We start from the raw sequence: 15,493 nt of genomic DNA on the forward strand, positions 1-15,493 counted from the left end.
GAACGCGATTTTTAAAGGGGGACCACCCTCGAAACGCGATTGGGCTAGTTTTGAGTAGCAATTGGGCGGGTTTTGTTGTGACAACCTGGCAACCCTAGCATGCACCTTTACATAAAACAATATAGTGCTCCAATCAGTTCTTAAAATAATGACATAAAAACATTTTGTTTAACACTTATGCAAGCGAATCGTGCCCACAGCTAAAGTTTAGCTGCTAAACTGTAAACACTTAACAAAACAATAATGGTGGATACGTTAGCGTAAGAAAAAAAGTTTAAAAAAGAAAACTACACATCTCACCAAAAACAAATATATATATATATATATATATGTTGTTTTTTTGTGTTTTTTTTCAATGTGTCAAAGAAAAGAAACTGAAAAATCTATTAAATATGATTCAGAATTTTGAAGCATTCGTTACAAATACACTGTTATAGTTGGTCTTCCCACATATTGTTTGTCCATTATGGCTCATAGAGTTTTGACAAAGAAGGTAGTTTCAGCTCTTTCAACCCACTCAACACATTTGAGACATCCACAGCTTAATCCCCCAGCGAGACTGAAACAATAATTTTTCAACACATTCAGGCTCTTGAGACAGCTGTGTCTGTCTCACCTAACCTCGACAGTCAGGAAAAGCATTATTTCCTGTGTTTTTTTTTATTTAGTACTGGTAAGTGTTTGTTTGTGATTGAAAAAAGCATAATAAGTTACTACATTCCAAAGGATAAACTAATATCTTGGGTAACATTGGAATAAAACATACCATCCACTGTTACTCAGAACTGAAGAAATCATGACCCAATCCAAGATGCGAAAGCAATGTCCAATTCACGAATTAAGCATTCTATTTTAATGAATCGATTGGATGGATTCACAAATCGCATTTAATGATTCATCAGTGAATTAATTGATCTCAATGCTGCAGTTAACGACTCACTGATTCAGTGATCCTATTGGAGCGACTCTCAATTGAACAATTTGCTGTTTGGACTTGCCCATTTCAAAATGAACAAAGAAACAGAAGTAAAATGTTTTTTTTAGAGCTCAAATGTTTTTTTAGAGTGGGCTGCTGCACCACTGATTTATAATAGATCATATATATATATATATATATATATATATATATAGGTCAGTGGTTCTGACATACTAGTAGAAAATGTATAGCCTGAATGCACTGTAAGTCGCTTTGGATAAAAGTGTCTGCTAAATGCATAAATTATTATTATAAATTATAATAATTCATAATAATGTTGAACTGAGCTCTCTGAGCATCACCGACATTCACCTTTATCGACTAACTAAATAGTAGTCCTTATAAACAAGTACTTGTACAATATACAAAGTCTTGAATAAACTTTTGAATGTACTTATTGTAAGCAGACATTTCAACTGCATGGTGTATACAGGATTTGTGTACTTGATCCTCCACTGCTTCAAATCTACCATCATTATTCCAGTGAAAGGCTCCTGAATGAAAATCCCCCTGTGGCTCTCACTTCCATTGCTATGAACTGCTTAGAGCGGCAGGTCAGGGCATACATCAAAGCCTCCATCCCAGCTCTTCTGATTCCTCACTAGAATGCCTATAACCACTCAACCGAGAATGCTGTAACAACCGCTATCCATCTCACACTCGGTCACCTGGAAAATAAAGACCCCTACGTCAGGATGCACTGATTTCAATTCAGCTTTCAACACAATCTTACCTCAGATCCTAATCAACAAACTCACACAGAAACTTTCCCCGCTGGTGCTTCACGGGGCTTGTACAGAGAGAGTTTTTCTGACAGACTCTCTCTGGCCTATGGAAGTTGTGTTGGTGCTGACAGGAAAGCCTTGAAACGGATAGTAAATACTGGGCAGTACATCACTGTGACCCGCTTTCCACCCTACGGAAGGACCCCATTTATCTGTCAGACCCGAGGCTAAGCAACACCTATGTGAGCATTTTCTTTCCACAGGCAGTCAGAATTTATCGACCCTGCATGTCATGCCTGCACAGATTCCATATATTGCACATACATTGCGTCATTTATACCACAAACCATTTAATAATTAATAATCTACCACAAAGATCTTCCTCACTCATAAAACTGTGACACTTACTGTACTTATTTGCTCTGTCATCACTACAGGATATTACATTAGCTGCTTTGTCTAATGTGCACTGTACAGTCTATATTTATTGTCCTGTGTGTATTTATTGTCTGCAACATTGTGCTACTATAAACAACTATTTTCTTTTCTGCCCTGGAAAAGAATAAAAAAGATCATAAAAATGGCTTAGACTGAGAATATTTTGGCAGCCACAACCTGAACATTTCCACTACTCTCTATTATCACCCCCATCTGTGTTATAGGTTCAGATATGATCAAATTTATTGCAAGAATTTAGGGTGATTGCTTGAAAGCTGTCATCATTTACGTACTCAAAAACCTATGACTTTTCTCTGTCCATACAATGAAAGTATGGAGTCCAGTGTTGTTTTAAACCTCACTGACTTTGATTGTATGAACAAAAACAGTTGAAACATTCCTTTAAATATATGTTTAAATGTTGTGTTCTGCAGAAGAAACAAAGTCGGTTTGGAATGCCATGAGAGTAAGTAAATGAAGACAATCTCCTTAACTCTAGAGTGCTATAATATTGAATAGGACCGTATTTGTCATTGATCAGTTTAAACAGTGCATTTGGTTTTAAAGAAACATTATCTATTGGAAATCAGTCTGCATGTAGAACACATGAGACAAGCAGAGATAGGGGCTTAAATATTGAGTGTTTTTTAATGAAAGCTGCACTACAGAACTTGGGTCTCTTTATCGCCATCTGTGGATGAAACTTAAAAGTACAGAGGATTTTTTCCCAGTCAGTTATGCTGCAGTATACATCAAAAATACAAATCATTCTGCAAAAAGGATGCAACAAAAAATAAATAAACTGGACCCTTCTTTTACGTTCATTAGGTCTGTACCGTTAAAATTAGCTGTACCACCATGATCAACCTCTAAAGAACTCTAAATTACAGTATAGTGTTGTGAGCAATATCAACCCCCTGGGATCCCCTCTCAGCCCACATAGGACAGTTTCTTTCAGAAAGCAGCAGCAGTCTATCGCTTGCCATTAAACCCAAAGCTCTGGAGAGACATGCATAACAAGGAGGAAACCCCATTAAGTGCTGCATAACATCTGCAGTTAGAAAGACCGTCTCTGACAGGCCCAATCTGCTATCCACTGACAACAGTACAGTATGTGACAGTTTTGCTGTACTACTGAATGACTATAATCAAGGGATTTTCAAACGGAAATGTGTGGAAATGTTCAAAGAAAAGTGGTATAAAAATGCAAATGTTAAATGGAATTTTTTAATGTAATTAAATTAAATGAAATTACAATAATTACATTTTTATTAGATATGGGGTCCTTGCAGGGGAATTGTCACATTTAGGAGTTCACTTTTCTAGAACACGTGTCAAACTCGACTCCTGAGTTTAGCTCCAACCAACTCCAACACGCCTGCCTGGAAGTTTCTGGCACTCAAGGCTTGATTAGCTGGATCAGGTGTGTTTAATTAGGGTTGGAGCTAAATTCTGCAGGACAGTGGCCCTCCATGAGCTGAGTTTGACACATTTGTTCTACAAAATTAAATTAGGTGTCTGTGTTGCCTTTAAGAGCTGGTGTCTTCAGTGATAGGTGATGGTAGAGGACAGGCACCAAGCTAATAAGAAGTATATTTCCCTTGGAATTAGACATCACCACCATCACCCCTTTCTCCTATCGATCTCTAAAAGCTTTCTTCTAGTTTTTCTCTCACTTTTTCTCTACACTGGTATTGCTGGGTAATACTGTTCAAATTATCTGAATTTGAGTTCATGCCACTATGGTCAGTCTATTAACACTGCACCAGCCCTTTTGCCAGCCGAAAGTAATTGGTGGAAACCAAACGCTTTGCTAACTTCATACAGCTTAGGTGGGCAAAGAACCTTTCAGTTAAATGGCTTCACTTGGTAAACAGAAAGAAAGATTGAGTTTTAAGGAAGAAAGTTTTGCAGAAATGTTTTGATTCTCATCCATAATGGAGCTGGCGTAAACACAAAAGCGCAAATCAGTATGTATGACCTTCCTGGTGACTTCATTTAGTCCAATCTGTTTGCAGTCTGTTGAGAGAGCGTGTTGGATCATCAGACTCCAAGATAACTGTCCCCAAGCAAAACTTCTGCATTGCTCCCGCAATAAAACAACCTGAACCTGGCTCTTCTACCCTCAGGCCCTGTCCTTTTCCATATGCTAAACTGCTGTAACACTTCTTGCATTAAGAGTGGATACTCAAGATGAGCATTTGCTTTTCGCAGAGAACTGTGGCAGGTCTTCACTGAATACAGGTCATCACTTTTGCCCTCTGCTCACACTCACACAGCTGGCAAACAGCCATGCTCTGGTGTACATCTTAAGCCTAGCCTCTTTAGTTACATATGTGTAATAAAAAAATGCCATTACTGATGCATCACTACATTTTAATTGCACAGTTACAGGGACAATGAAACATTTAGCTGAACTTGAAGCTGAGCTTCTTTAACATTAGCTTTAGTTGAAGTTTATATTGCAATTCTGTTTAACACGTTATCGATCTCTAAAAGCTGTCTTCTAGTTTTTCTCTCACTTTTTCTCTACACTGGTATTGCTGGGTAATAATGTTCAAATTATCTGAATTTGAGTTCATGCCACTATGGTCAGTCTATTAACACTGCACCAGCCCTTTTGCCAGCCGAAAGTAATTGGTGGAAACCAAACGCTTTGCTAACTTCATACAGCTTAGGTGGGCAAAGAACCTTTCAGTTAAATGGCTTCACTTGGTAAACAGAAAGAAAGATTGAGTTTTAAGGAAGAAAGTTTTGCAGAAATGTTTTGATTCTCATCCATAATGGAGCTGGCGTAAACACAAAAGCGCAAATCAGTATGTATGACCTTCCTGGTGACTTCATTTAGTCCAATCTGTTTGCAGTCTGTTGAGAGAGCGTGTTGGATCATCAGACTCCAAGATAACTGTCCCCAAGCAAAACTTCTGCATTGCTCCCGCAATAAAACAACCTGAACCTGGCTCTTCTACCCTCAGGCCCTGTCCTTTTCCATATGCTAAACTGCTGTAACACTTCTTGCATTAAGAGTGGATACTCAAGATGAGCATTTGCTTTTCGCAGAGAACTGTGGCAGGTCTTCACTGAATACAGGTCATCACTTTTGCCCTCTGCTCACACTCACACAGCTGGCAAACAGCCATGCTCCGGTGTACATCTTAAGCCTAGCCTCTTTAGTTACATATGTGTAATAAAAAAATGCCATTACTGATGCATCACTACATTTTAATTGCACAGTTACAGGGACAATGAAACATTTAGCTGAACTTGAAGCTGAGCTTCTTTAACATTAGCTTTAGTTGAAGTTTATATTGCAATTCTGTTTAACACATTTTCATTTTTTCACTCTCTCTGCAGTTTATTGTAGCCAGCAAAACTCATTAAATAATAATTTGTAAGTTGTCAAGTTTAAATTTCTTTCTCCTTCTTTTCCTTCCCTTTCATCCAGGCAAATGTATCTCTTTTTGGTGAGTTTTTAATTTAGTCCAATTTGCTTAGAAGTTTTTATAATCAAATCAGAAGTGTGACAGATTGGTTTGTTGCAGTTTGTTGTTTGCATTTTTTTTTTAACAAACTGATCGTCAGAAGTGAGACAATGAAGCGTGTCCAATAAATTCACCAAACTAAACACATTGCCTGTCCGTGTCCTTCTTTCTGGCACTCAAAGATGAAAGAGGGACAAACAACTCAATGAGTTCTTGAAGCTGCACTGTAAGAGGCATATTTATATAGTTCTATCAATTGAGAAGTGTCATATAGGGTTATTTTAGAAAGAAATTTCTACAAATGTAAAAGATTAGCCAAGGGAATAAAAGCATAAATTTAGAGTGTTTGCTAGAATTTCACAGCAGTTCTCAAGGGAATAAAAAAGACCCTTTTCTATGAAAAATGATTTAAAATCAGAGGAAGTGCACATTACGTTCTTAACTCATTTTTGACTGTCCTGTTCAATAGGCAAATAAGAAAAAGAAAATAAAGAAATAAACCTAATTCTAATACCAAATAACACCCAATGATAAAGCCACACAATAACATCTAGTGTTAGCATCAGTTTATAACACCTATTGATAATACCCAGTGATAACATTCAAAGGATCTGTTCCATCTAACCGAGAGTTGTTAAGCATTAAACCCATCTCACATTCATGGGTTTACACACCATTGTTTCTAAGAGGAGTATTATACAAATTATATTGAAAGCCATGCACTGGCAAACAAATAAAAAAGCTTGGAAAACAAATGATAACTGTGAACAGAAAGCCACGCTCACACCTCACTGTCATTTTTGTATAGCAGAGAAACATTGTGCTGCAGCAGGATTCAACACAACATAATCAGCCTTTAATGATTGTGTATGTAGTCTTTTTGCATGTTTATCCTTAAACAATTCACACATACATTCAAAGCAATGCAGACAGATAAAGATACAACAAGCGAAGAGGAAAAGAGGGAGGACAAATGGGAATACTTACTGCACTCTTTCGACTCCTGGACCCTTGTTTTCATGAAGGCATCAAACAGATGGGGCCAACCACTGTTATCCACTGCAACACACACCCTATTGATACCAGTGATAACATTCAAAGGATCTGTTCCATCTAACCGAGAGTTGTTAAGCATTAAACCCATCTCACATTCATGGGTTTACACACCATTGCTTCTAAGAGGAGTATTATACAAATTATATTGAAAGCCCTGCACTGGCAAACAAATAAAAAAGCTTGGAAAACAAATGATAACTGTGAACAGAAAGCCACGCTCACACCTCACTGTCATTTTTGTATAGCAGAGAAACATTGTGCTGCAGCAGGATTCAACACAACATAATCAGCCTTTAATGATTGTGTATGTAGTCTTTTTGCATGTTTATCCTTAAACAATTCACACATACATTCAAAGCAATGCAGACAGATAAAGATACAACAAGCGAAGAGGAAAAGAGGGAGGACAAATGGGAATACTTACTGCACTCTTTCGACTCCTGGACCCTTGTTTTCATGAAGGCATCAAACAGATGGGGCCAACCACTGTTATCCACTGTAACACACACACATATTCTAATATTGTCACTTATGTATTTTGAATATTCATATTTCTCTGTGCATGTGTGCAGAGCTGGGTAGTAACTGATTACATGTTATCTGGATTATGTAATCAGGTTAAAAAAATTAAGTACTTGTAATTAGAATAAATTACATTTTAAATTACATTATAAATCAGACTAGTTACTTTTTTACTGATTATGAACACATATCACACAATATAAATAAATTATTCATAATTTATTGATTCTCCCTAATTCCTCTTTTTCATTTTTTAAATGTTCCTTTCTAAAATAGCCTACCGCTTATATACATTCAGTATATTCACATTCAGTCATACACATTTGAAAATACTCAAATTCACGTGTTTTTCTTATTTACATGTAATGTAGGCATTACCAAACTTTAAGATTTTAAAATAAATATTTTAATAATTAAGTATCACATTTGCATGTTCATGGTTCTCTGTTGGTTAATGGTCACATGACATGCAGGTAAACAAATTAGACATTTTATTTTTTAAGTGTTTTATTTTGATTGATGTTATTCTAAAATGACTTGATTTAATGATTTAATTAATTATTAGCTTTTCATTAAACTCATGAAGCCCCTGCAGTTCATTTATAAACCCCAGTTTGGGAAACCTTGAAGTAACGTAATGTTTAACAAATGGAATGTATTTTCTTACTCTCTTTATTTTTATATCAATATTGTATGAGATTATCCTATTTAAATCAAAAAGTAGTCTGATTACATTACCTAAAATGTATAATGTAATGGATTATGTTACACACACATAGCTCTGCATGTGTGTGTGTGTGTGTGTGTGTGTGTGTGTTTATGACAATATAATGTGGAAATGTCTGCACACATGCATTAGTGTGCATGCATTTGTATACAATCTATTGTCCGTATGTCTTGCCCACAGTTTTACCGCAGTTCTCTTCGTCTGCTCCATTAGGACAGTCCTGCTGCCCGTTGCAGTGCTGTGGTTGAGGCAAACACACTGACAGATTCCCACAAGGAAACTGACCCAATGGACACATATCAGAACCTGAAGAATCTACATACACACAAACACATCCATTAACAGAAACAAGGTAATGCCAACATCTGCTCAGACATGGCTTTCGGTTTTGACTGTACATTTTTATTCCTGTCAGGAAAAAAACCCCAGAATAACTCATAAATAAATACAATTGCCATGAAAATTTGTGAATATGTTTTCCAGAATTAATAAAATCCAGCCAAGAGCTGCATTTCAAACAGTCCTGACTTAATCAATCAACCAGCAAAATTGATTCATTTATCACATTACACTGAATGAGTCCCTGTCCCTGTCCTTGTTTTTTTGTTTTTTAAATTTAAATCTTGCCTGTTTTGCAGCAATGTACATGTTGTTTGTTCAGTGTTCACCTTCCAGCTGTCTTTTTTGTGGATGTGGTATATGAGAGATACATAAGTACATACACAGCTTCAAATGGCAAATAAACACGTATAAAAGATCAAATCCCTGGCAAAACATATCTTGTTGTTACAGTGTATTTGATGCTTAGAAATGATGCCCAACTGAAATGTGTGCGAATGTTGTTGTCGTCCCTTTCGTTGCACTTATGGAGGTCAGAGTTCACGATGCAGATAGGTCACGTGACTGATGGAAGACTAAGGTTGGTTAGTGATAACCCTGCCACCACTCGCGTGACCTCTCAGCCTCATGACAGCATCACATTGTATGTCTCAAACCGATGACATTACAGGACACTGCAGCTGTGATGTAACACCTCGGAACTGTAAGGTTCTGAACAAGCGTGAAATCTTACCATATAATCAGTTTTTAATATGTAAATCTTTACATTCAAACCTGAGATATGCAACCCCTACCAGTGAACAGGCTTCAAACCAGTTGTATCTGCTACTTCCAATAAAAGATCATATTAAAGTAACACAACAAAAAGTCTACCAGCCAGGATTACAGTATATTGAAAATAAAATGTAAAAAAAAAAGTGATTGAACTGGAATCATGCGAGGAAATAAATTTAGTATTTCGATAAAGCTCTTAAAGTAAAAGCTCTCAAAGCTCTCTCCGCTCTGCAGGGTACCCAGACAGTTTTTTTTTTTTTTTTTTGCATTTGGACTGAGGAGATGTTTCCATTGATGGAAATGGGAGATTAAACAGCGATGGGGGCTTCAGGTTTATCTATAATATTTCAATTGAATAACTGTGAGACATCTGGAGGATAATATCTGCCAATACATGACTGAAGAACATGATCGTGTCTATATTATTGTACATCAGGATGTAAGGCAATTCTTTTTTAATTACTGTGTTTAAATGAACTTATGAGCACTTAATTATGAAATAGTTATAAAGCTATGAATATAATATCTTATAATCTAAGAAAAACTTCTAAAGCAGTGGTTCTCAGCCTTTGACAGCCCCATAGTTGAGAACCACTAATCTATGCCACTTTCTTCATATTTATTTATGCAGTATGTATTTCATTAATATTAACTGTATGAACACTGACATCATAGAAATCAGTGGCATTTCGTTTGATTTCATTCTTTGACTCTTTGACAGAAACCTTTAGTCACTGTCCATCCCGCATTCCTCATTCTGCTTTTCATCTACGCTATGTTCTAGTCAATGGACTCTCTCTCTTTCTGTCTGCAGGATGAATATAAAGCAATGGTTGGTCTATGTGAAGCTCCGGGGAGCTGCTGTCATGTAGCACAGACACCTCTACACATCCCCATCAAATCTAAGGGTCAGCCGAAATCCTCAGTCTCTCTCCATCATTCACACACACATAAACACTTGAATAATCCTCTTGAATACCTTGCCAATATACTCACAGGCAGCTCTGCCATCATTATCAGACAGTAAGTCAGTCACGTATATGATAAGTCCGTCTGCCCTGAACTGCGCACTACCCCATTAACTCACCTCTCCTGCACCGTAACCTTCACGCACTGGTGTTTCCTTCTTGAAATCTCTCAGACACAGGCAGGCACAAATTAAAACACATCTGCTTGCGCATGCACAGATGATCTGCATTATCATCTTTTCACCATAACTAAAGAAGATGTGTGAGACAAGAAAAAGAAATCCAACTTGATGTGTGACTCTGAAACTGAAAGGTGTGTTTGCCACGCTCTCTCTCTCACACACACACACACACACACACACACACACACACACACTCATGCAGTCCAGAAACTCTAGAACTCTCTCTAGTTTATCACCTTAAGGGAGATACATTTAATTCAGTGCAACTGTTTTGACCCACAGTCATAAAAAATGTGGAAAAAAACAATTTGTCATGGGGACAGTATCCTTAAAGAGACAACTTTGTACCTATATCTACCTCTAAAATGTTCATATTATGACCTTAGAGTAGTGATCATGTACCTTTAAGGTACTAGTATGAACCGTTCAAGGGTAAATAAATAAAGTAAGAAGATGTCCCTTTGAGGATACCGCCCCATGCTATGTTGTACTCATGTTGTACTTACACACACACACACACACACACACACACACACTCATGCAGTCCAGAAACTCTAGAACTCTCTCTAGTTTATCACCTTAAGGGAGATACATTTAATTCAGTGCAACTGTTTTGACCCACAGTCATAAAAAATGTGGAAAAAAACAATTTGTCATGGGGACAGTATCCTTAAAGAGACAACTTTGTACCTATATCTACCTCTAAAATGTTCATATTATGACCTTAGAGTAGTGATCATGTACCTTTAAGGTACTAGTATGAACCGTTCAAGGGTAAATAAATAAAGTAAGAAGATGTCCCTTTGAGGATACCGCCCCATGCTATGTTGTACTCATGTTGTACTTACATACAGTTTTAGCACATTTTTCTGAGAGTGCCCATATAGCCACTATTGGGCCCAAGGTGACTCTAAAAGACTATTGTATAAGTTAAATAAAAATAGACTGATACATTTAAGCTGATCGATTGGACGCAACATTCATTTTAATTGGCCTACCTATTGTTAAACACAAATAAAATTAAATTCTTTTTCAGAGCTGGGACAATTGTTATATAAATAGCACACATGCATTTTGGGTTCAATAAAAAAAAATTGGGAATCCTAAATCCGTTCTTCTTGGGAATACTTCTATTGATGTCATCTTTTTTCTGGCACTGTCCTTTTTTAAAGTCGTTAATGAAATTCTTAATCACATTGACTGAGTGGTAGTTTTTCCTTTTGCTGCTATTTAGCAGCTTTATATTTCCATTCATCTCTTTTTTTCAATTGGTATAAGTCATCAATTTTCTTTCTTGCTTTCTTTTTTTTTAATTGCTCAATTCAGCCTATTTCTGGGTTGATGCTGAGTTCAACCTCCTGAGTGGTAGTTTTTCCTTTTGCTGCTATCTAGCAGCTTTATATTTCCATTCATCTCTTTTTTTCAATTGGTATAAGTCATCAATTTTCTTTCTTGCTTTCTTTTTTTTTTATTGCTCAATTCAGCCTATTTCTGGGTTGATGCTGAGTTCAACCTGGAAACTACTTCATCAGTTTCTTTTGCCATTTAATTGTATGCATGAGATTATTTTCAAACGACCACATTCTGCTCATGGACACACACTTCATGCTCCTCTACCCTATATGACTCATTCCTCTTTGACCTAGTACAGGCATCTATTAAGAATTCATCCTACCTTCAAGGCTAATTAACTCTGTTATGAAGTAATTTAAAGTCAGATGCTACAATTTAAAAAACGTTCATCAAAATACAAAAATATGTGCTCTTCTGGAGACAGGTATAAGAAATGACCTCGTCAAACAAGATTTCTAAATACCAAAGAACATAAGCAGCTGTTCTCTAAGGAGAGACTCCCCAACTGATTAATGGTTTTAGAAGGTCACGTTAAACCCCAAAGAAAAAGTGAAACATCTACAGATGTATTTAGCATTGATTAACATCTGTGTAATCTTTCAAAAAGAAAAATGAACAAGATAACTATGCACATAGGGCTAAACTGATAATAAAATTCTGGCCAATATAAACACTGATCGTTGTTTTCATGTCATGACTAATAACCAATAAATGAGCAGAATAACATTTTTTGACTATTTTGATTAAATAAAAAAATAAAAAAATTTTTTTTTTAAGCGTTAGTAAAGTGAATTTAGGCTTCACAACATAATGTATGTGTTATTACATTATTATTACTTTTGAAGATTTTACTTTAAGTGATTATTTGATGACAGCAGAGGTAAACGAAATTTCAAAATAGGGGAAATATTCAATACTGACTGATGCCAATAGATTCAATAAATAAACTCATATGGTACTGTAGATATGCATACCAATCTTCTCACATAAATTAGAGTAATTTTAATAAGCAGAACAAAACACTGCGAGCCAACAGAAGGATTTCAACAAACATGCATGAGGTGAGAGTGTCATAGAAGGATGCGTACGTCCTCCAGTCCTTGAGAGAATATTGAATTCTTACTTGTGTCTGTCCATGACCTAAAACATTATAGATTATGGATTATGAGAGATGCCACAGGTCATATCACAGAATATAAAATCTCCTGACAAGTGAATAAATATGGTGTTGCTTTCCAGCACCTTGGGGAATTTTGCACAGAGTGTGTTCTTGCATGTGTGTGTCTGCATCCATCAATCTTCTGAATTCTCCTTAATAATTCAACACACCCTCTCTCATTCTCTCTCTCTCTCTCTCTCTCTCTCTCACACACACACACACACACACATTTCCACCTGTCTTAGGAGATAGTCTTATGTCCACCATCTGATCTAAAACAGGTTGAGTTTCTCATAATGAAAAAAGACCAAACAATTACAGCATATCTATAAAAGCTACATGGAAAACTCACAGGACGCACATACTGTACCAGATCATCAAACACTTCTTTACAAACACTAAAATTAAAATGCATATGTGCAAGTTATTTCTGCAGACTATCCTTTCACAAAAGTGCCAGATAAAAGGAGAACCAGCATTCCATCAGTATTTCACAAGATCTTACCAGCATAATACTGACAGGCATTAATATAAAACCTCTAATTTTATTAATTAAAAGGTCTGATCCTGAAAGGCAGATCCAACTGACTGAAGCTCATTTACATTGTAAAAAGCATTTATATTCATTCAATCACATTTATAAAACCATTCTCGACTCATACTGATAAAGCTTCTTTGAAAAGTGCAACCCATTAACTAAAAGAGCGGCTCATTCAACAGATGATTCATTCTCTCATTCATCTGCACAGGTAATCATTTACACATTCTTCAAGCAGTATTAAGTCCACCACAAACACTATATTTATGGAATGAAAGGGAGAAAATAGCAAGCAGAGGAAAGCAATGCTTGAGAGTATCTCCTGAGACCATAGATAGCCATGCGGTTACCTGTGTTCAGAATGAGAAAGCCATGTGAGATACAGTTAGAGATGAAGAGACGGGGTAAAAAAACAGAACTGGGTCTTACCTGAAAGAAAAGCAAGGGAAAAGGAGAGAGAGGAAAGGAGGAGAGGAGGAAGCATGATGCGTGTTGCTCTGAGAGACAAGTGAGTGTGTATCTCCTAGGCTGCTATTGCTGATCTGAGCAATGGAGACACACACACACACACACAGAGAGAGAGAGAGAGAGAGAGAGAAACTCACATCTATATCACACAGATAGCACTTGGACATGGAAACATACTCTCTGCCAAACCAGCATGATTCCTAACACACACTCACACGCGTGTGCTTGCGTAGGGAAAACCATGCTCTGTTTATTATTTAAGGTGTCCTGTTGCTACTTTGCTGTTAAGACTTTGTAAGGTAGGGAGTCTTTTTAATGTTGACAACAGAAATGTGCATGTGTATATTTATTTATGTAAGAGGCAGAAACACTAAGGTTGTCTTTTATTTATTATAAATTGCAAAAACTACAGTACTATATGGTGAAGATCTCTCTAAATTAGCAGAAATCACTGACTGGAAATCCAGAAAATTTGCACCGTCAAAGTTAGCTGTGTGTAATGAGAAATCATACTTAAGCAAAATTACAAAAACAAATACAAATAATAAAAAATAAAGTAAAATAACATAAATTAGGAGCGTTGAGTAAAACAATAAAGCGTCAAATAATAAATAAGTAATATAACGTTAATTACGCAATTAAGCGAGATAAAGTAAAAATGAGGAATAAAATTAGATGGGTAATGACGAGGAGTATTTGTTGAGTGATTCTCTCAAGATGAGGGTTAGACATTGTTACCAAATTAAAAAGTCACTTGTTACAAGGATAAAGTAAACATAACTTCCAAGTAGCTGGACTAATGGGTAACCTACAATATAGCCATGTAATACAGAGATGTGTCCTCACAGAGGCCATATTATTTATATAGCAGGGGTGTCCAAACTCGGTCCTGGAGGGCCAGTGTCCTGCAGAGTTTAGCTCCAACTTGCGGTTGTGGCGAAGGGATACAGCAATAACCGGAAGCTAACAATAAATTGAATTTTCTACCTATTAGATTGTGTTTTATTAACGTCTACACCTACCGCAACCCTAAGCCTACCCCTTACAATAATGCAAAAATGGTAATTATTGTTGTACACTGTGAGAAAAATTATGTTATATTGATGTGCGCATGCCCAGTAGTTTTTGCTGTATGCCATCTATCCTTAACCCCAACTTGCCTCAACACACCTGCCTGGAAGTTTCTCGTATGCCTAGAAAGACCTTGATTAGTTTGTTTAGTGTTGGTTGGAGCTAAACTCTGCAGGACACCGGCCCTCCAGGACCATGTTCATACATGGCCCTAGATTATGGAATGCTCTGCCTACGGCTATCAAGGAATGCCTCACCCTTAAATTGTTTCAAGAAATTATTAAATTTCTCACTTTGAGTGTGAAAAGGACTCTTTATTATATAAATATAAATATATAGCTATTATTAGTAGTAGTAGTAGTAGTAGTAGTAGCAGTAGTAGTAGCATAACAAATGATAAATAATTCACTGTATCAGCGAAAACGCCTTCTCTCATCGTTAGAATGCACTTTAATCTGTGTTTTATTGTTATGTCATGACCAGTGTTGGGGGTAACGCATTACAAGTAACGCGAGTAACGTAATCAGATTACTTTTTATGGAGTAACGCAATATTGTAATGCATTACTTTTAATAGTAACTTTCCCCAACACTGGTCATGACTCATATCCAGTTTACAGACTGTCACAGAAGATTTTCCGCACACGATTCTAGTACTTTTTAACATCCACAGCGCCATCTAGAGGAAACCAGGCCAAAGATGCGCGGATCTCCCT

The 15,493-nt window shown here is 36.6% G+C and overlaps 1 protein-coding gene across 1 annotated transcript in view; it reads right to left on the minus strand.

Moving 5' to 3' along the window:
* LOC107746414 (relaxin receptor 2-like) overlaps window positions 1-8,237 on the minus strand; it is a 33,644-nt gene extending 25,407 nt beyond the window's left edge. The window contains exons 1-2 of the mRNA XM_016560635.1: window positions 8,113-8,237; window positions 7,102-7,173 (exon numbers count right to left, since the gene is read on the minus strand). Coding sequence (XP_016416121.1) covers window positions 7,102-7,173; window positions 8,113-8,224 — 184 coding nt within the window. The 5' untranslated portion in view covers window positions 8,225-8,237. The remainder of the gene's footprint in view (window positions 1-7,101; window positions 7,174-8,112) is intronic.
* Between the last annotated feature and the right edge of the window lie 7,256 nt (window positions 8,238-15,493).

This window comes from Sinocyclocheilus rhinocerous, unplaced genomic scaffold, assembly GCF_001515625.1.
Source record: "Sinocyclocheilus rhinocerous isolate Xijiao unplaced genomic scaffold, SAMN03320098_v1.1 scaffold77, whole genome shotgun sequence".
In the NCBI taxonomy this organism is placed as follows: Eukaryota; Metazoa; Chordata; class Actinopteri; order Cypriniformes; family Cyprinidae; genus Sinocyclocheilus; species Sinocyclocheilus rhinocerous.